At 48.4% G+C, this 22,251-nt stretch overlaps 1 protein-coding gene across 1 annotated transcript in view; it reads left to right on the top strand.

Annotated features, from left to right (window-relative positions):
* SLC16A14 (solute carrier family 16 member 14) overlaps positions 1-8,715 on the top strand; it is a 31,115-nt gene extending 22,400 nt beyond the window's left edge. Inside the window, exon 5 of the mRNA XM_062202316.1 lies at positions 6,268-8,715. Coding sequence (XP_062058300.1) covers positions 6,268-6,428 — 161 coding nt within the window. The 3' untranslated portion in view covers positions 6,429-8,715. The remainder of the gene's footprint in view (positions 1-6,267) is intronic.
* The last annotated feature ends 13,536 nt before the right edge of the window (positions 8,716-22,251 follow it).

Here is a 22,251-nt window from a genome sequence, read left to right as displayed (position 1 = left end):
TAGAATGCCCTTGAATTAGGAATGCATTTGGGTATGAAAACACCTAACAGTGTTTAAACAGAGATTTTTATTATTTTATTATTATTATTATTATTATTTAAGAGATAGTTACAGAAAGGGAGACAGAAAGAAAGGTCTTTCATCCACTGGTTCAGTTCCCAAATGGCCACAACGACTGGAGCTGGGCTGATCCGGAGCCAGGTGCTTCCTCCTGGTCTCCCACATGGGTGCAAGCCTCAAGCACTTGGGCCATCTTCCACTGCTTTCCCAGGCCACAGGAGAGAGCTGGACCAGAAGAGGAGCAGCCGGGATTAGAACCGGTGTCCATATGGGATGCTGATGCCACAGGTGGAGGGCCACAGCACTATGCCACAGCACCGGCCCCTAAACAGGTTTAATTGTGTCACATGACTGGAAGTCTGGAGTCCTGGGGCCAGATGACCCTGGATGGCACCCCTGAGATCTTAGCTTTTCCTCATGCTGCTTCCCTCATGGTCACATAATGACTGCTGTATCTCTAGCCACTACATCATCCTTTATAACACAGCAGAGGAAATGGGGGGAGGGGTTCAATTCTGGCAGAATTCCACTTACAGCTGACTGTCCGGAGCTATGTTGTCCGGCTAGTCCAAGCATCAGAAGGGAGCTGGAAACTGGAATATTTTGCTTTCTGGACTCTGTCCTACTGGGGAGGAAAGGAAAACAGAACTAGGACTGGGGGTTGGATTGGTCAACCCATGGTACCTGCTGGAGATGTTGCCCTTAAATATCCACTGAGGGTGGGCGTAGGAGTGGCTGCTCGGCCCTCTTGTTGGAGGTCCTGCAGATATGTTGTTTGTGGAAAGATCTGGTATCAGTGGTCCTTGGCATGACCCCGAGGGCACGCTCTGCTTCTCCAGGTCAACCTGGGGCTGTTTTCTCAGTGACTCCCAGATTTCAATAACAGCCTCACAGTGTGGATGTGACGGCCGGGCTAAGTTGCCCAGCTCAGTGGTGATGGAGAACACGTCGAACTGTGTCGCAGGGCCTCCCTGTGCCTCTCCCAGGGTCCTGTGCGTCTCGCTCTTTTGCATTCTGGTGGGCTTTCCTGAGTTACAGCCAACCTCAGTCACCAGGTCCTGTCTCTGCCTCCCCGGAAGCGGATCTGCAGCGGGACGTGACCCGCCATTGATGGCAGAAGCCATTGCACGCATGCTCGGGAGCCTCTGTGCACTGCGTGTCCGTGCACAGAGGAGCCTCTCCCGGTCAACAACCAGGAGGGCCCTTCCCTCCCTTGTGTGTGGGGGGTTCTCCTTGCACTGGGCTCGCGCACTAAAGAGTGGTCAACAGCACTGACTGGCTCCCTGCATTGTGTTGAATTCACTGACTGTGCCAGCCAAGGAGCTAACGCTGCCGTGACAAGTGAGCCTAGTACTTAGGCAGTACAGGGCCAGAGGGAATGGCCGTGGCAGTGGCTAAATAATCATGTAATATTCTTGCTAGAAATTTGAGGTGGGCTGGAAGTGACTGCTTAGCTGGGTTTGCTTCAAGGAAAATTACGACCAAATTCCTTTTTTTTTTTTAAGCAATGTGTTGAGAAATAACTGTGTTCCCCATTTTTCAGAGAGGTTTCCACTGGCATTTAAAACTCTGGTGCAATTTAGTGCCGTGTGAGACAGTCACACCTTTCCATTAGGAGAGGAGAGTGCAATCAGACTTCGTAGCCCTGTCATGTAGCAGCCTGAGCCTCTTGATCTGATTCACTGACAATATTGTTAGGCTGTCTGTTCCTCTCCTTTAAACATGGAATGGCTGTAAGTGGTTTTCTAGCCATTTCCGGTGTACAGTGCAGCAAAGCTCAGTCACCAGACTTGGCTGTCCAAGAATCTAAATGGCCTTCATTTGCATAAAGTCCAACAGCTTTAACAATGGTTTGCAGCATCTCCCACCAAAAAGCTATCTTTTTAAAGATTGATTTTATTTATTTGAAAGAGTTATACAGAGAGAGAGAGAGAGAGAGAGAGAGAGAGAGAGAAAGAAACAGAGAGAGAGAGAGAGAGAGAATCTTCCATCTGCTGGTTCACTCCCCAAATGGCTGCAACAGACAGAGCTGATCCAATCTGAAGCCAGGAGCTTCTTCCAGGTCTCCCACGCGTGTGCAGGGGCCCAAGGAGTTGGGCCATCCTCTGCTGCTTTCCCAGGCACATTAGCGGGGAGCTGGATTGGAAGTGGAGCAGCTGGGACTTGAACCAGCACCTATAAGGGATACCGGCGCTGCAGGCTGGGGCTTTAACTGACTGTGCCACAGCACTGGCCCCCAAAAGCTATTTAATAAGAAAAAAAGATACTCGCTTTGGACAGACTCAAAGGAAAAAGGAATGTGATTTAATAGGGAACCAGACTTTACTTGAAGCTCTCGATTCAGCTTCGTGGCTGGGTCCAAGTTTTCGAATCAAGGAACTGAACTCAAACCCCAGGGAGAGGCGTGCGGGATGCCGGAGGAGGGCAGCTTGTCAACACATCTCCTCTCTGCAGGAGTTGTGGCAAAGCTCACGGCAAAGCCCTGGCTCTCCTCACCTGCTGCTGGCTCTCCTCTCCTGCTGAGCAGCTGCCTGGCAATAGTAAAACCCGCACCGAAGAGAGATCCCGAGTTCTTCCTAAATAAATCCTAAGAGAGGATTGTGGGAAACTCCTGGAGTTAGCTTAGCATAACATTTAAGGCTGCGCCTACAATTTGTACCATGTTAAATTGTTTGGTGAAGTTGGGTGTGCTTTTAAAAAAAATAAAATAGGAAGTACTTTCGAAGCTTGGGGCACGTGGGGATGCTTTGGCAAAGGCTTCGCTTTTAAGGAGGAAGATGCAAGATTTTTTTAAAAACTGAACTCAATTTAAGGCTGTAACAGTATGTAATCTACTTACCTGGATAGTGTATGTTCAATCTCTTTTTTTCCTGCTTGTTTCACATTATGAATTAAGAAAAATTGATAGAGCATTTTACTAGGCCAGATCCACTGAGTTTGATGTTTTTCTTTTCCATTTTATATCAAATGAAAAACTTTATTATCTTTTAAAATATATCCAAAATTCATAGCTTTAAACCTGTTAAAAGAAGAACTATAAATATTTGTGCTATGGTTTGTTTTCCCTTATCAATGCTTTGACTAATCCCTGGAAATAGAAAATCCAGGCATACTGATTATTCACTGGATACAATTAATAAAATCCCATAAATAATAACCAGGAACTCAGAGGGACAGGTTCATAGTCTTTGTGGTAGCTTTTAAAAATCATATTGGCCAGCGCCGTGGCTTAACAGGCTAATCCTCCGCCTTGCGGCGCTGGCACACCGGATTCTGTCCCAGTTGCCCCTCTTCCAGGCCAGCTCTCTGCTATGGCCCGGGAGTGCAGTGGAGGATGGCCCAAGTCCTTGGGCCCTGCACCCACATGGGAGACCAGGAGAAGCACCTGGCTCCTGGCTTCGGATCAGCGCAATGCGCCGGCCGCAGCGGCCATTAGAGGGTGAACCAACAGCAAAAAGGAAGACCTTTCTCTCTGTTTCTCTCTCTCTCTCACTATCCACTCTGCCTGTCAAAAAAAATCATATTTTTTTTAGATTTAATAATTTTTAATATTTTGTCATATCCACCTCATAAGTAGACTTTTTAAAGATTTATTTATTTATTTGAAAGGCAGAGTTACAAAGAGCAAGGGAGAGACAGAGAGATCCTTCATCTACTAGTTTATTTCCCAAAATGCCACAATGGCCAGGGCTGGACCAGGACGAAACTGGGAGCTTCATCTGGGTTTTCCACATGTGTGCAGGGGCCCAAGCACTTGGGCCATCTTCTACTGCTTTCCCAGGCCATAGCAGAGAGCTGGATGGGAAGTGGAGCAGCTGGGACTTGAACCGGCGCCCATATGGGATGCTAGCACTGCAGGCAACGGCTTTACCCACTATGCCACAGTGCTAGCCAAATAAATAATAAATTTGTGTCTTAGTTTGTAATCATCTACAACTTCTAGCTCATTTCTGCTGCTTTCCCAGGCCATAGCAGAGAGCTGGATTGGAAGTGGAGCAACTGGGACTCGAACTGGCACCCATTTGGGTTGTTGGCATTGCAGGTGCTGGCTTAACCCACTACTCCACCACATAGCACCCATATGTAGACATTAAATACACACAAACACAGGTGTGCTATTTTTCTTTAAATTGGGGATGTAGTATCACATAAGGTGGGCTTCATGACAAGATCATAAAGTGAGAAGGAAGGATATTTCACTACGTAGGGGACTTAAGCCAGTGAAGACTATTGACTGTCTATATGCCAAATAATATGACAGCCCCACATTGCTTATGCTCTCTCTGTCCGTATTAACTTCCACAGAGGAGAGAAAACATGTAATTTGTCTTTCCATGTCTGGTTTATTTCATTTAGCATAATCTCCACTTCCGTCCGTCAGGACTTCCTTCTTTTTTATGGCTGAGTAGTATTCCGTCTTGTGTATGTACCACATTTTCTTTATCCGTTCATCAGGAGACAGACATCTAGGTTAATTCCATCTCGTTGATATTGTGAATTTGACTACATAAATATGGGAGTGTAGGTATCTCATCTGCTGGCTTCATTTTCTTTGCATATATTTCCAGAAATGGGAAAACAGGGTTATAGGATATATCCATGTTTAGTTTTTTGAGGAATCTCCATATTGTTGTACTAATTTGCATTCCCTTGTGGTCACTTCTACGGAGCTATTCCTTGGTGGAGGAAGGTTAAATTGCATGTATGCATTCATTGGCAATTACGTTTTTAAAGGTATTTTTTAAAAGTGGCCACAGAATACTTATGTTTGGTCCTTAAATCATACATGTGTTATTTAAGCTTTTGCTGATTAATGCAGTGACCAAAATGGGAAAAGTCGGGGCCAGTGCCGTGGCTCACTTGGTTAATCCTCTGCCTGAGGTGCCGGCATCCCACATGGGCACCAGGTTCTAGTCCCGGTTGCCCCTCTTCCAGTCCAGCTCTCTGCTATGTCCCGGGAGGGCAGTGGAGGATGGCCCAAGTGCTTGGGTGCCTGCACCCGCATGGGAGACCAGAAGAAAGCACCTGGCTCCTGGCTTCGGATCGGCGCAGCGCGCTGGCCGTAGCAGCCATTTGGGGGTGAACCAACGGAAGGAAGAACTTTCTCTCTGTCTCTCTCTCACTGTCTAACTCTGCCTGTCAAATAAAAAAAAAATGGATTTAAGAAAAAAAATGAGAAAAGTCATCAAAATGTTCATGTTACCATAAATCAAATTCTGTGTGTTACTCAGTCCTCAGTTCACATGGTTGAACCATGACGTGGGAGCTACGTGGGAACCATGACATGGGAGTCATGTGGGATCCGTGCTGTTGGAGCTATGGGGCATCCATGGCGTGGGTCTTCTTCTTAGAATCCATCACTGAAGTAAAGAAATGTTATATTTCATAGTTTCTGACACACACTACCCCCACCCCTGACATTTTAACATCTCTGACATTTCAATGGATTTTTCAAAGTCCCAAGAAAACATTGAGTCACATTTGCATTGACAAGAATCTTTCTTACTGACACATAAAAGAAAGGCACATTGCTGTCTTAAGAATTCATGAAATAGAGTAGTATTTTACAGAGTGCCTAATAAAATTATGTGAAAGTGTTAGACTATAATTATGAATTGTTATTTGAAAAGAGCTGATAATTCAGTGTCATCAGAGGCTCATTGTCTGACGATTGAGAGTTATATAAACATTAAAGCTTTGTAGCTGAAAATGTGACCCTTACGGAGCCTGGGCACTGTGATTCTTTCTACAATAGATGTTTGCCCTCAGCTATTTCAGAATGAACGGAAGTTCACATGTCTTCTTCAGAAGGGCTTCCAAAGTTTTGGAAAACATTAGTGTCTGTACTTGTGAAAAAAGAAAATCATTAGATTTCATTTTTCACTGCAGGCTTCTGGCCTCCAAGTTAACGTGAGGATGGCAAAGCAGAGGTTAATCCTGTGGTTCGGCTGGACACCACTGTTGCTGCTTGGAAAAGTACCCAGGGGTTAAAAAAAAAAAAAAAAAAAGAATGCCGCCATCTCCAGGTGCTGGGAACATTGGCTGATACAGCATGCACTTCAGAATGGCTAACAAAATGTTTGTGCACAAAAATGACATAGAAATCCCTATAGAAGAATTTATTGTAGTCATTAATGCCCGCTTTGGGTTCTTGACTTTTATTTATCAACTACATTGCACTGAACATCTTCTTTTTTTGTTTTGTAGGGTGGATCTACGACATCACACAAAAATATGATTTTTCCTTCTATATATGTGGTTTGCTTTACATGATAGGAATACTCTTTTTACTCATTCAACCGTGTATTCAAATTATAGAACAATCCAGAAGAAAACACATGGACGGTGCACATGCTGAGTGTCCGTAAGGTTTCGTGTTGCATTTCACTGTTGTGCTCATGCCTACCTCACGTGGCTGCGGTGAGGAGCCTGGGACATAGGTGGGAAATCATTTTGTCCAGTGACTGGTGCTGTCACTTGTCAATGCCGTTGTCACTGCTTCATTCGTACGCAGCACTGCCTGTGTGGGGAGAGGCAGCGCTGGAGAGGGAGCAAGGACTACGTGCATTTTAGAGATGACAATGCCCCTTGGTGACAGCCTCTGGAATGCTTGGAAGACATGCCCTTGGGAAAACCATTCTCTCTTGTCACCCACTGAGACCAGGGTTTCAGATGCAGCTTTTTTATTGCAGAGACAGAGAATGAAAACTTCAACTCAACTACTCCTTTGTAAGGTGGAACCTGAGTATCTGCTTCCAGAGAGCTTATGGGTGAACGGGTCTCAAGCACAACAATGTGACTAGGCTTCGGAAATTATGTATTACAGGGAGCTATTGATCTACCAGTGTAAAACAAAGGCAGGCTCCAATGTCAAAGATAATATCATTCAGTACAATTAAAGAGACACAGTTGATATTTTTATGAAAGGATTCTGCAAGTAGTGAGTACAATTTATGAATCTTCCTCTAAGAGAAGGCATTTGCCATCAATCCTGATTCAATATGATCCAGTTAAGAACTGAATCTTAAGATAAAATCCAAACAAATAAATCATACTAATGAGTTCCTTAGCGGAAGCCATATTTGTACTCAAATCCATGAATCAAGGGCTATGACTCAAACATTTTCGCTCGCCTCCCTCAGCCTGTCTTAGCTTCTGAGCATGATCTGGGATCTCTCACAGCGTTTTGCTGAGTTTCTCTTGCTGATAGTTGCTAACATATGATTTCAGAGGTTAAATCACTTGTAAAGCATGTTGCTCATCCCGAACCCAAGACTATCAAGTTAGGAGGGTGATGAAGGGAAGATGCTGGTGCACCTGACATTGGCAGGGGTGGGCAGGTAACAGCCCCCTCCAAGGTTTCTTCTTCCTTAGACCATTCCTGTGTGAGCTCGGCACAGTTAGAAAAATAGTTCATATAGCAGAGGACAGTGATCCCAGACACCCCATAAATGCCCCTCCTTTATCCGAGATGTCTATTTTTCTAAGCCAAACATTTTTCAGACTGCAGAATATTCTTCCCAGAAGCACTCTGACATTTCTGGCTGTCTTACTTATTAACACATTCTTTAAATTTCTACTCACAGTTTTCTCATTACACACACACACACACACATACACACACTTCTTTAATACCCTTGTTAGTGTCCTGGGTCAAATTTACCTAAAGTGAAAAGAGCCCAGTCTCAATTATTTCTGGTGATTGGAGGCAGGAATGCTGGGAGGAGCGGCATCAGAGAGCGCTACCCCAAGCCTACTTCTAGCCAGCAGTTTCAGACATACTGGAGTTTGCCAAGCCCTCTTGGGCTACTGACAAGTGATTGAATGGACAAGTTTCCCTTTTGCTTCTTCTCCATTGTTCCCTGCTGCATGTCTACTGGGCGGGGTTATGTAAAGAACGCATCACCAAAGTAATAATAAGGCAGCTAATGAAAGGGAGACACAAAGCACGGCGCATGCGCATCCTCCCTATCACCTCCAGGGGACCTAGAACTACCCGTGAATTATTGTAGATAATCAATCGCATGTCACACTCCATTGGGTTCAAGCCAATGACCTACTTGGTATCATCGTAGCTTTGACTGCTGTTAAAGAATTCAAGTCTACTTTAGTAAAAGTCACCCTAAAAGCTAAGGCAATGCTACATACTTAACCTTGTAATCGGGATGATCCAACTGAAAACCAGACTAGGTGTCTTAAAACTGGCTATGTTACTTCATTGCGTTCATTTTTCTGACAACACCAAGTTAAGCAGAAGCAGTGTTAAGTGTTACGGGTGGTGCTGTCGCCAGTGCGTTTGCACACATTGCTGGTTGAACTGGTAAATACTAACTCTTCATCCAATGGCCTGGCTTGGAGGACAATCCACTTCACAGCTTCTCAGCAGTTCGTACAGGTGTTTGTTGACTGACTCTTTATGGAAGTGGTGACTTCTACCGAATCCGTAGAAGTCTCCATTTTACAGAAAGGAGTAAGACCTGCTTGCATTGTTCATGTTGACAAGAGAATAAAAGAAAATGCCCTGAAGAATCACAGCAAATATTTCCTGCTTGTGTTATCAATTCACAGTTCTTTGGAGATGCCATAAAGGATTAATTGTGTGTTTCTATCATGTGCTTCATAATTCTCCCCTCATTTGTCCACTGATTTTTATTTACACGCAATCAAATAAATTGTGTCCTCTTTAAAAGTGGCCAGTGAGTGAGTTTTTTTTCTTTTTTTTAAATAAAAAATCTTGGGGCCGGCACTGTGGCGTAGCAGGTAAAGCTGCCGGCTGCTGTGCTACCATCCCATATGGGTGCCAGTTCGAGTCCTGGCTGCTCTACTTCCAATCCAGGTCTCTGCTATGGCCTGGGAAAGCAGTGGAAGATGGCCCAAGTCCTTGGGCCCCTGCATCTGTGTGGGAGACCCGGAGGAAGCTCCAGGCTCATGGCTTTGGATCTGTGCAGCTCCAGCCATTGCGGCCATCTGAGGAGTGAACCAGCAGATGGAGGACCTCAGCTTCTCTCTGTGTAATTCTGACTTTCAGATAAATAAATCTTATTTTTTAAAAAAATCTCTATTTTTGGCCTTAAAGGGAAGACCCCAAAATGTAGCTGATGGTGGATTGGCTTTCGTTTCTCACTTAGAACAGTGTCTGTCTAGTTGTGGTCACAGAATCTCCTAGGGTGATTGAAGTGCTGAGTCCAGGATGCTTGGCCTGGTGGTCGAGATGTCCACGTCCCACATCCGGGTACTGGGGTTCGATACCCAGCTCCACTGTAAAGGGGACCTGAGATGGAAGAGTTTGAGAACGGCCAGTCTGGCATTGGAGTCTGGGTCCTGTCACTTGACAAGTGCTCAATCCTCCTGTTGTTCTTACTGAACAGACAGGACTGATATCCTTAGATCATGTCCGTGGCCTTCTCTATATCTTTTATATGATCCCTCAGTTTTATTTAAACAGGGTACAGGTCATATTTCCCATAGCCATATTGGAGTGCCTGGTTCAAGACCCGGCTTCTCAGGACCAGCACTGTGGCATGATAGGTTAAGCCTCGGCCTGTGGTGCCAGCATCTCATATGGGCACCAGTTCAAGTCCCAGCTGCTCCACTTCCGATCCAGCTCTCTGCTATGGCCTGGGAAAGCAGTGGAAAACTGCCTAAGTGCTTGGGCCCCTGCACCCATGTGGGAGACCCGGAAGAAGCTCTTGGCTCCTGGCTTTAGATAGGCCCATCTCCACCACTGGGATCATTTGGGGAGTATAACAGTGATAGAAGACCTCTCTCTGTGTGTCTCTCCTTCTCTCTGTCTCTCAAATAAATAATTATTAAATAAAAAACCTGCTTCTCTGCTTATGATCCGCCTTCCTGCTAGTGCACCTAGAAAGTCAGCAGAAGATAACCCAGGTGCTTGGGCCCCTGCCACCCACGGGAGACCGGCATGGGTCTCTGAGTTCCTGGCTTCGGCCTGGCCAACCTCTGGCCCTTGCAGCCATTTGGGGAGTGGACCAGCGAATGGAAGAGCTTTCTCTGTGTATCTCTCTCCTTCTCTCTCTCTCTCTCTCTTTCTCTCTCTCTGCCTTTCCTTCTCTCTCTGTGTAGCTCTTTCAAAGTAAATAAATAAATCTTAGAAAGAAGAAAGAAAGAGCCGGCGCCGTGGCTTAACAGGCTAATCCTCCGCCTTGTGGCGCCGGCACTCCAGGTTCTAGTCCCGGTTGGGGCGCCGCATTCTATCCCGGTTGCCCCTCTTCCAGGCCAGCTCTCTGCTGTGGCCCGGGAAGGCAGTGGAGGATGGCCCAAGTCCTTGGGCCCTGCACCCGCATGGGAGACCAGGAGAAGCACCTGGCTCCTGGCTTCGGATCAGCGAGATGTGCCGGCTGCAGCGGCCATTGGAGGGTGAACCAACGGCAAAAAGGAAGACCTTTCTCTCTGTCTCTCTCTCACTATCCACTCTGCCTGTCAAAAAGAAGAAAGAAAGAAATAAAGAAAACTTTTAAAAATTGCATGCTATGTACATTTTTACCACCAAGTTCCTCAGAACAGAACATAAGGTATTGAAAGACATTTTAAGCACTGGGAAATGGACGGGCTCATGGGGGTTGATGTAACTTCTCCAAAACCTCTAATTTCTTTCTGAAAGCTTGAATATTTTATCAGCAGCAAGTACACAGTTGTTTTCCTTGAATGATCAGCCTCACGTCTTAATCGTGTGTCTGCCAAATACAAGCCTGGCATTACCTGAAAACAACAGATCCACTTGAAGCTCAGGCATGAAGCTGCTTCTCTTCCAGACACGCATTGCACTTTTATGTGAAGCAGACATGGCTTATGCTCACTTCCCATTTGGTCACAAACAATATTAAAAAGAGATGGACCCATGGGGCCAGCGCTGTGGCGTAACGGGTAAAGCTGCCGCCTGCAGTGTCCGCATCCCATATGGGCGCCGGTTCGTGTCCCAGCTGCTCCTCTTCCAATCCAGCTCCCTGCCATGGCCTGGGAAAGCAGTGGAAGATGGTCCAAGTTCTTGGGCCCCTGCATCTGTGTGGGAGACCCAGAGGAAGCTCCTGGCTCCTGGCTTTGGATCAGCTCAGCTCTGGCCATTGGAGCCATTTGAGGAGTGAACCAGCAGATGGAAGACACCTCTCTCTCTCTTTCTCTCTCTCTCTGCCACTGCCTCTCTGTAACTCTGCCTTTCAAATAAAAAATCTTAAAAAAAAAAAAAAAAGCCTGTGTGTTTAAAAAAAAAAAGATGGGCCACACCACAGCAAAAGACTTGACGACAGTTAATAACTTCCACTGTTTCCACGAGGATCCCCTTCCGTAAATCTGGCCGATAGTGGACTGCAGGTGCCTGGTGATGAAGATCACAGTGACGTGGGTACCTGTAGGTGTCACTGCCTGGCCTCGGGCCAAGGCTTCAGCAGCTCCCTCCCGGGCAAACATCCACACCATTGCTCCCAGATCAGCCACGAGAGTGACCAAGTCACTCAGCACTGCGACGGTCTCGGCACCACTTGTGTTCGTTCTTGAGAACTCGCTGCAGATGAGCAGATACCAATGCTGGATGAACGCAAGCGAAACAGGTCCAGCCATTTCTGCTGACTGGCAGTGTGTGAGACGCCAGCACCGTTCTAGGCGGGAAGATCCTACCTCGGCCGCATGTTTGCAGCTCGCAGACTCGTTGGCTCTTGTGTCGTTAGGAAGTGCTCTGCTGGGTTTTCTTCTGCTGACTTCCCATCCAGAGGCAACTCAGCAACGCCAGGAGCCTGGACCGAGGTGCCTCGCTCCCCACCGTGAGGTAGACCAGCAGGCCGGATGGGACTCTAGCGGCTTCTTCATTTCTTATTTGAAAAGCTGTAGTGATCAATTTTTGGCTTTTAGCAAACTCATCACATCTACATTTAAAATATTTTTTTCTTAAACTCTGAATGGTTGCTGTCAAAATGATACCACAACTTAGAGGTATCAAAAAAGTAAAATTTTAACTTCATAAAGCCAAGGGAAACATACCTTTTCAGTCATATTTGCATCTCTTAAAGTAACTTTTGTCTCACATGAGTTGGAAAACCTCTAAAATGTCAGTTCCAACTCTTTTTTTTTTTAAGGTTTTTTTTATTTATTTCTTTGAGAGGTAAGTTACAGAGAGAGAGAGAAAGACAGAAAGAAAGGTCTTCCATCCACTAGTTCATTCCCCAAATGGCCGCAACAGTCAGAGCTGGGCTAATCTGAAGCCAGGAGCCAAGAGCTTCTTCCAGGTCTCCCACTCAGGTGCAGGGGCCCAAGCACTTGGGCCATCTTCCACTGCTTTCCCAGGCCATAGCAGAGAGCTGGACCAGAAGTGGAGCAACCGGGACACCAAGCAGTGCCCATAGGGGTTGCCCATGCTGCAAGCAGAGACTTACCCTACCACACCAGTTCTGGCCCCCGTTTCATCTTTTTCAGCATGTTTGATCTTAGGTGGTGTAGTTGTGGGCTAAGAAAATGAGATTTTTGGAGCCTATGCTGTGGCATAGCTGGTAAAGCCGCTGCCTGTGGCATCAGCATCCCCTTTGGGCACTGGTTCGAGACCCAGCTGCTCCACTTCTGATCCAGCTCTCTGCTATGTCCTGGGAAAGCAGTGGAAGATGGCCCAAGTACTTGGGTCCCTGCACCCGTGTGGGAGATCCAAAAGAAACTCTCAGCTCCTGGCTTCAGATTGGCCCAGCTCTGCCGTGAACCAGCAGATGGAAGACCTTTCTTTCTGTCTCTCCCTCTCTGTAACTGTGCCTTTCAAATATATAAGTAAATTAAAAAAAAAATCTTCCTAAAACTAATGATTCACCCTTAAATACAACAAAAAATACTAATTTTTAAATATTAAATTCTGCTGGCACCGCGGCTCACTAGGCTAATCCTCCGCCTTGCGGCGCCGGCACACCAGGTTCTAGTCCCGGTCGGGGCACCGATCCTGTCCCGGTTGCCCCTCTTCCAGGCCAGCTCTCTGCTGTGGCCAGGGAGTGCAGTGGAGGATGGCCCAAGTCCTTGGGCCCTGCACCCGCATGGAAGACCAGGAGAAGCACCTGGCTCCTGCCATCGGATCAGTGCGGTGCGCCGGCCGCAGCACGCCTACCGCGGCGGCCATTGGAGGGTGAACCAATGGCAAAAAGGAAGACCTTTCTCTCTGTTTCTCTCTCTCTCACTGTCCACTCTGCCTGTCAAAAAATAAATAAATAAATAAAAATTAAAAAAATATTAAATTCTAAAATTAAGAATGTTAGTAGTTTTAAAACTCATAAACTTATGCTAAAATAGTTAAATATTATTGAAAAATAAGACAACCATGGACAACTACCTCTTGTATTTCCACACAGGAAAACCATAGGATATCAAAATAGTTTATTGGATGGTAATGAGGTTACATAAATTATAGCAGGTATAATGAAGATAACCAGTGGGAGCACATAAAAGTTACTGAGAAAAAACTAAATGAGCCTCTAAAAGCTCAACATAATTATACCCTAAGCCAACTTAGAAAATTCTAGAAAACACAGATAGACAAGCACACATTCTATTAGCCATCAGAGTGATAACATCACAGCTTATGTAGTTTCCGGAAAATGCCACCATTCACTTGTGAAAAAAAATGAGTGAAAAAGGAAATAAAGTCTCAGTATTATGAGGATAGTTCTGACCCCACAAATGATCACAGGGTTACTGGGGACCCCCGAAGGCCCCAGCCCCACATTTTGAGAACCGCTTGTGCTACAGGACCCTGAAGGAGAGGTCTCTGGAAGTGGCTCCAGACCTTGGTCTGGTCAGGGGCTGGCATCAGGACAGAGGCAAGGAAACAGAGACTCGGGAAAGCACGGGCAGAGGCCAGGATAAGAGTCGCTTGCAGGAGGCAGGATTGGGGATGTGGGCAGGCTGAAGAGCCAGGAAGAGGTGGCTGTGACCCCCTTGACAGACCAGCTAGGAGTGCAGCTGTGAAGTTCACGTGAGAAGCTTCATCCCTGCAAGCTGGGAGGTCAGGTTAAATGTCAAATCCCAAGTCTTCCATGTCTCCGACAAAAGAACAGACATTCACCCCACCCAGGGAGCACTGCAGAATCTCCAAGGAGATTTTAAATTCCATCGCCTTCCTTCTCCCTGTGTCTCCTCTGCTACCAGCAGCAAACAGCGACTGGTCTGTGTGCTTTCATGGCTCTGCTAAGTGCTGAACACAGTGCCTCCCAGCACAGAGCAGGTGCACAGCCACGCGGTGAGATCCTTCTTGCAGAACCACGGTCTGAAAGAGCATCCACAGGGGTCACTGGTGCAGCGGCCCAGAGACCTGCAGTCCCCAGCAGCCCGATGTGCTGGTGTGTAAGGGGACACGTGCAGGGCGCGAGGGGTGGCCACAGGAGAAGGCTCGGCGGAGGTGGCACACAAGGGGCAGGGAGGCAGGAACGCTGGAGGGTAGTGAAGAAACTTGGACGTTAAAGGGGGAAGATAGGTGAACAAACAATGGCTGCTGACTGCTTCCACGGGAGTCTCCAGTGCCTGGCGAAGAGCAGCTGACACACAGTGTTTGGGAGTTAACTAACCAGGAGAGCTGAGAGGGGGATGTGGGATTTGAGGCTCTTGGTGACAAGGGAGCAGCTTCAGCAGACAGCAAGGAGACAGGAAGGCGACGGGACGGAGTGGAAGCTGTGAGTGCAGAATCTGTACAGAAGCTTGGGGGCTGGTGCAGCGTTGTGGTGCAGCTTGGGATGCCCGCGTCCCGTATTGGAGCACTGGGTTGAGTCCTGGCTTCTGCACTTCCAATCCAGCTTCCTGCTAATGCACCTGGGAAGGCAGTGGAAGATGGTTTGAGCACTTGAACTTCTGCCACCCATGTGGGAGATCTGGATGGATCTGGACTCTTGGTTGTGGCCTGGCCCTCTCCTGGCCATTACAGCCGTTTGGGGAGTGAATCAAATGATGAGAGTACCTTCCTTTTCTCTCTCCTTCCCTCTCTCTCTCTCTCTGCTTTTCAAATAATATTTAAAAAGTTTGGTGAGAGAAAGAGGAGGTCTAGGACAGCAGGATGAAGGCCTTTCAAAGAGAGACCTGTGTTTGTAAGAAAAGGAAGGATGTAGGACGAGGAGAGACTGGAGATGTAGGAGAACAGGACATGACAAGGACCATGACCTCTGACACTGGGGGTCAGGTGACTCCGCCCTTTGAAAGAGGCAGAGCCAAGGACAGAGACAAGCAGGAGAGGAGGGAGGCGGCAGAGTTCCCACTAACGGGTAATCTGCACCGAGTGGGAGGGGAGGCGTGCAGACCCAGCGTGCAGTGCAGGAGAGAGGAGGCAAGGGCGCGAAGGCACTGGGAGGGAGCCTTGGGAGGCTGCTCTGGGGCTGCAGTGTGCGCACAGCACACACACGCTGGGCTGCTCTCCAGCAGTGGACTGCTGGGCAGGTGGACGTGCTGATGGCTGAAGGAGCAGGAGGGCTTCAGGTGCAACCGAGAGCCTGGAGAGCCCAGGCAAGCAGGGACGGGCGGCGGGCGCTGGGCTGGATGAGCGCGGCCCCAGGGTGGGGGGCACATTCACAGAGGTGGGCACTGGCAGTGACTCTCAGGAAGGGAGGGAGGCTGCCCTCCCAAAGAAGGGCTCCAGATCAGAAGTCTCGGCTGTGACTGCTACAGTGACCACAGGCCGTGCAGCCAGGCAGCACTGTGCACCGGAGGCCTCCAGGGTCCAGGCGTCCAGACCACAGTGTGTGGGGAGAGCCAGAGCCTTAGGAGGTGTTTGTGGTCTAGGAGAGGGGCACGGAGCCACGCTGGGGAGCGGAGGTCATCGGCACTGCGGTGCAGGGGCACTGTGTGGGCCTCCGACACCAAAGGCAGAGACGGTTGGGTTGTGAGTCTCCAATGGGCACCGGGGAGCAAGGTGAGAGCCAACCCCACACTGGGGAGCGGAGGTCATCGGCACTGCGGTGCAGGGGCACTGTGTGGGCCTCCGACACCAAAGGCAGAGAGGGTTGGGTTGTGAGTCTCCAGTGGGCACCGGGGAGCAAGGTGAGAGCCAACCCCACGCTGGGGAGCGGAGGTCATCGGCACTGCGGTGCAGGGGCACTGTGTGGGCCTCCGACACCAAAGGCAGAGACGGTTGGGTTGTGAGTCTCCAGTGGGCACCGGGGAGCAAGGTGAGAGCCAACCCCACGCTGGGGAGCGGAGGTCATCGGCACTGCGGTACAGGGGCACTGTGTGGGCCTCCGACACCAAAGGCAGAGAGGGTTGGGTTGTGAGTCTCCAGTGGGCACCGGGGAGCAAGGTGAGAGCCAACCCCACGCTGGGGAGCGGAGGTCATCGGCACTGCGGTACAGGGGCACTGTGTGGGCCTCCGACACCAAAGGCAGAGAGGGTTGGGTTGTGAGTCTCCAGTGGGCACCGGGGAGCAAGGTGAGAGCCAACCCCACGCTGGGGAGCGGAGGTCATCGGCACTGCAGTGCAGGGGCACTGTGTGGGCCTCCGACACCAAAGGCAGAGAGGGTTGGGTTGTGAGTCTCCAGTGGGCACCGGGGAGCAAGGTGAGAGCCAACCCCACGCTGGGGAGCGGAGGTCATCGGCACTGCGGTGCAGGGGCACTGTGTGGGCCTCCGACACCAAAGGCAGAGAGGGTTGGGTTGTGAGTCTCCAGTGGGCACCGGGGAGCAAGGTGAGAGCCAACCCCACGCTGGGGAGCGGAGGTCATCGGCACTGCGGTGCAGGGGCACTGTGTGGGCCTCCGACACCAAAGGCAGAGACGGTTGGGTTGTGAGTCTCCAGTGGGCACTGGGGAGCAAGGTGAGAGCCAACCCCGTGTCCTTTTCCATTGTCAGGAAGAGCAGGAAGTGGTGTTCCTGCAGAGGGACTGTGGAAGACTGTGGCTCCAGAAACCGAGAATGGGTTTGGGAAAGTGCCAGCGAGCCATAGCGTTTACTTAACTGGTAGTCTCCCGTGAGAGTGTGTGAGGGTCTTAAGGAGAATTTGACTCCTTATGTATTACTTAAACGCACAAAGACACTTAATAGATAAATGGGCAGGGGCCAGTGTTGTTGTAGCACAGTGGGTCATGCCACTGCCTGCAATGCCGACATCGCATTAGGAATCCTGGCAGCTCCACTTCAGCTCCAGCTCCCTGCTAATGTGCCTGAGAAAGCAGCATAGGATGGCCCAAGTCCTGGGGCCCCTGCATCCACGTGGGAGACCCAGATGAAACTCCTGGCTCCTGGTTTCAGATCAGCCCAGCTCTGGCCACTGTGGTCCTCTGGGGAGTGAACCAGCAAATGAACCATCTCTCTCCCTCTCTTTCTCTGTCTCTTCCTCTCTCTATGTGACTTGTCCTTTCAAATGAATAAACCTTATTTTTAAAAAGAAAGGAAGAAAAAAGGACAATGATTTAGTTCATCAAAAACTGGAAATACTCTCTGGGCAAGTGGTCTGGTCTGTTTTCCATTACTAAATTGGAATACCTTAGGCTGGGTAGGTAGAGAGAAAAAGGTTTCTTTAGCACACGGTTTTGAAGGCTGGAAGTCCAAACAGCATAGTGCAGGCTCTAGGGAGGGCCCCCTGGCTGCATGCTGATGGGGGATGGCATTGTGGCAGATCACACTGCCAGACAGGAGGCCAGGGGCCACTGCTGTCCCAACATTCCTTCTGAGGACACACCCCCAACTGGCCAAAGGACCTCCACTTGGCCCTCCTTCCTCTTAACATCACCACACCGGGGGCTAAGCCCCCACACAGGAAATCCTGGGGGGAAAACCCCAACTACATCCCAAAGAACCAAATTAGAATAGCCCCGTCCATCCCCCTTGTCACTGCAGAAGAGAGCTACACATATCCCAGCACTTTCTCAAGTTCCAGCAATCAAATATGGCATTGGCTCTGAAAGGAGCGGCCGTTCCGAGCGTTTGTGCTCAGGGGTCCGTCTGGTGGTGCAGCCGGCAAAGCTGCCACTTATGATGCTGTTGTCCCACACTGGAGCACTGGTTCCAGCCCTGGCCGCTTGGCTTCCAATCCAGCTTCTTGGTCAAGCACCTGGGAAGGCAGTGGATGATGACCCAAATGGCTGCTGCCACCAAGTGGGAGACCAGGATGCAGTTCTGGTCTGGCTTTGGCCTGGCTCAGCCCTAGCTGTTGTGGTCATTAGGGGGTGAACCATGGGCCAGCGCCGTGGCTCACTTGGTTAATCCTCTGCTTGCGGCGCTGGCATCCCATGTGGGCCCTGGGTTCTAGTCCCGGTTGCTCCTCTTCCAGTCCAGCTCTCTGCTGTGGCCTGGGAAGGCAGTGGAGGATGGCCCAAGTGTTTGGGCACCTGCACCCGCATGGGAGACCAGGAGGAGGCACCTGGCTTCTGGCTTCAGATTGGCAGAGTGCGCCGGCCATAGCGGCCATTTGGGAAGTGAACCAGTGGAGGGAAGACCTTTCTCTCTCTCTCTCTCTCTCTCTCTCTCTCTCTCTAACTCTATCTGTCAAATAAATAAATTTTTTAAAAAATTAGGGGGTGAACCAGAAGATAGGCAATCTCTCTCCCTCTCTCTTTTTCCCCCTCTTTGTCTGTCACTCTGCCTAATAAGTAAAAAAAAAAAAAAAAAAAAAAAAAAAAAAAAAAAAAAAAAAAAAAAAACCTTTTAAAAATCCTTTTCTAAAAAGAACAGACCCAGGGGCTGGTATTGTAGTGCAACAGGTTAAGCCACCATCGTGATGCATCCCATATTGGAGTACTGGTTCCAGTACTGAGTGTTCTACTTCTGATCCAGCTTCCTGCTAATGGACCTAGGAAGACACTAGCAGGTAGCCCAAGTGCTTGATCCCTTGCCACCCATGTGGGAAACCAGGATGGAATTCCTGGCTCCTGGCTTTTGCCTGGCCTTGGCTGTTGCAGCCATTTGGGGAGCGAGCCAGCAGATGATAACTGACCTCTCTCTCTCTCTTCCTCTTTTCACTCTACCTTTATAATAAATATAAAACTTTTAAAAAAAGAAGAAGAATGTAGGCTCAAGTTTAGATCTGAATCTCAGCTTTACGAAACTTGGAGAAAATTAACTTGCCCTGTCTGAGGGTAATGAAGGTTTGCAGGCCATACAGTCGGTCACACGGCTACATAACTGTGGCATTGCAGTGGGGAAGCAGGCCATGGATAATGCACAGAGGCCCAGCAGAAATCCATGTATTGGAAACAGAAGGCTGGGCCGGCGCCATGGCTTAACAGGCTAATCCTCTGCCTTGCGGCGCCGGCACACCGGGTTCTAGTCCTGGTTGGGGCGCCAGATTCTATCCCGGTTGCCCCTCTTCCAGGCCAGCTCTCTGCTGTGGCCCGGGAAGGCAGTGGAGGATGGCCCAAGTCCTTGGTCCCTGCACCCGCATGGGAGACCAGAAGTACCTGGCTCCTGGCTTCGGATCGGCGAGATGTGCCGGCCGCAGCAGCCATTGGAGGGTGAACCAACGGCAAAAAGGAAGACCTTTCTCTCTGTCTCTCTCTCTCTCTCACTATCCACTCTGCCTGTCAAAAAAAAAAAAAAGGAAACAGAAGGCTGTTTGCAGATTGGCTTCCTGCCAAACAAGACAAACAGTGATCACTTGCCTTCAGGGGTTGCAAATTGCTTATTTCTTGGCACATATCGGACAACGGGCAGGAGCTGCTATGATGATGATGATGGTGACGATGAAGGTTTCTAAGTTTATTCAAATCCATAGGACTCCTGGAGTGGGCAGGACAGATTTCCCAGTGGAAAATAACTTTCCTGAGTGGGAAACTGTTTGACGGAACCTGGTAAGCAGGAACAGTGAATTCCATAGAGTCCCTGGTCGCTCCCACACTGCAAAGGCAAACTAAATGCCACTCCCCACCCCCTGCCCTAGTCTGCAGATGACCTCATTTCAATACAAACCAGAGGTAATGCAAAGATACCTGTCTTACCCTGTGAAATGATTTAACACCTATCTCTCCACTTTCTGCCACAGGTGCACTTCTTCTTCAGGGTGGTGGCACTTAGCTCACTTGGTATTTTAACAGCCAGCCAAAGGCATGATTTCAAGTGCAAAGCACCTGTTCAGAGTTAAAAAGCTTGTGTAGTCTTCTTTTTTTAGATTTATTTACTTATTTATTTGAAAGGCAGAGTTACACAGAGAAGGAGGGAAACAGAGAGAGAAAGAAATCTTCCATCTACTGGTTCATTCCCCAGCTAGGGGATGGAGCCAGGCTGAAGCCAGGAACCAGGAGCTTTTTCCAGGTCTCCCACATAGGTGGCAGGGCCCAGACTTACACTACTTTCCCAGGCTCTTTAGCAGGAGACTGGATCAGAAGTGGAGCAGCTGGGACACACACTGGCACCCATATGGGATACTGGCGTCCCAGGTGACAGCCTAACCTGGTGCACCATAACGCCAGTCCCACAGAATCTTAATACGCACTAAAGATAAAGGTCATTATGCTCATGAAAATGCAAAACAAACCAACCAGGTGCACTTGTTTTGTCTTGGGTAAGGTTGCCTTATGTTATTCCTCAGCTTTTTGGGAGCCTGTTTGGGGTGATAATTGAGGACTGCTCACATAGACCACAGGCAGCTCACAGACAGAGCAAGTGGCCCCCAGGGAGTTGTCCTTACCCCTGCCTCCTGCCCCTCCCCCAAAGCATTACTTCTGCTTAAGTTCTTGAGGCCCAAGAACTGGGGTTTAGTTCACGTACTATGCTAACCTGCTTTGGAAAAAAAAAGCCATAAGAAGAGATGACATTAAATAAAATGCATTCATTTTTCAGTTTGTAAGTTAGACATTCATGCTTACTATTGTTAATTGTTCTTACAGTACTAAACACATAAATTGTCAGAAATACAAGTATTTTACTTTTACAGAGGTAAATGGTAACGGAGAGAAACACATCTGACTGAAAGATGAGAGAGATTATAAAATGCTGTGGACAAACGTCCAGTCACAAACAAAGCAGATCTATGCGTCCACATGGAAGCTGCCAGGAAAGGCAGAGCGGCGAGCGCATCGCAGCCCCTGGCTGTCTGATGGACTCGTCAGGTGGCGCTCCCGTGGCCAACGAGGCGGGAGGCGGGACAAAGTGTCGCAACCCCTAGGATGCTGGTGACAGAAGGGCTACCCGAGTGATGGTATTGCTCATGTTCTGGCAGAAATGGTTATAATTGAGTAATAAGGCACTCAAATTATTAGGGCAAATAATTATTGAAATGATAACTTATTCTAATTTATTTAACAATAGTGAATATATTAACTTACTCTAAAATACTGTTTAGCTTTAGCATCTGTTTTTATAATTACTTTATTATATTATAATACAAGGAAGTATTATCAATTATATAGATAAGGGAACTTCAAAAACTTCATGGAAAATGAAATTAGGAGATCTGTTTATTTTGGTGCAAAAAACCTATGAGGGGTGGGCACCGGGCACAGTGCAGTGAAGTCACCACTCGGGATGCTCACTCCCCTATCAAGAGTGCCTGTCCGAGTCCCAGCGCCTCCGCTTCCAATCCGCTCCCGATGAGGCACACCCTGGAAGGCAGCAGATGCTGGCTCAAGTCTTGGATCTCTGCCACCTGTCTGGGAGGTCCAGATTGAGTCCTGGGCCCAACCCTGACTGTTATGGGCATCTGGGTGGTGAACCATAAATGAAAATAAACAACATTTTTAAAAACCTGTTGAAATCCATGCATGATTTTTTACATAATACACATTTTCCATCAACTTTTGAAGATCATTCATTATATGTATGGATTTCCTTTTTTTAAATAATTATTTTGGATTTGACAGCTGCTTTTTAAAAATATTTTTAACTTTATTTGAAAGGCAGAGAAAACAGACAGAGATATCTTCCAACCACTGGTGCACTCCCTGAATAACTGCAGTAGCTGGAACTGGGCCAGGCCAAAATCAGGAACCCAAAACTCAACCCGGGTTTCCCACAGGAGTGGCAGAGAGCAAGCTAGCTGAGCCATCACTGCTGTCTTCTAGGGTGTGTATGAGCAGGCTTCTGGATTGGAGGCAGAGATGGGAGTGGAACCCAGGTCCTCTGATACGGGTTGTGGGCATCCCAAACAGCAGCTTAACCACTGAGCCAAATGCCCACCCGATTTCAATTTCTTTGCGCCCAAATAAACATCTCTTGATTCCATCTTCCACAAACTTTTTGAAGCATCCTAGTACATATTATTTTCAAATGGTCCTCTTTGTGTTCTTGATTCACATTCCATCTA

This window comes from Lepus europaeus, chromosome 1 (assembly GCF_033115175.1).
Source record: "Lepus europaeus isolate LE1 chromosome 1, mLepTim1.pri, whole genome shotgun sequence".
In the NCBI taxonomy this organism is placed as follows: Eukaryota; Metazoa; Chordata; class Mammalia; order Lagomorpha; family Leporidae; genus Lepus; species Lepus europaeus.
This window is presented reverse-complemented; position numbering and strand designations above follow the sequence as displayed.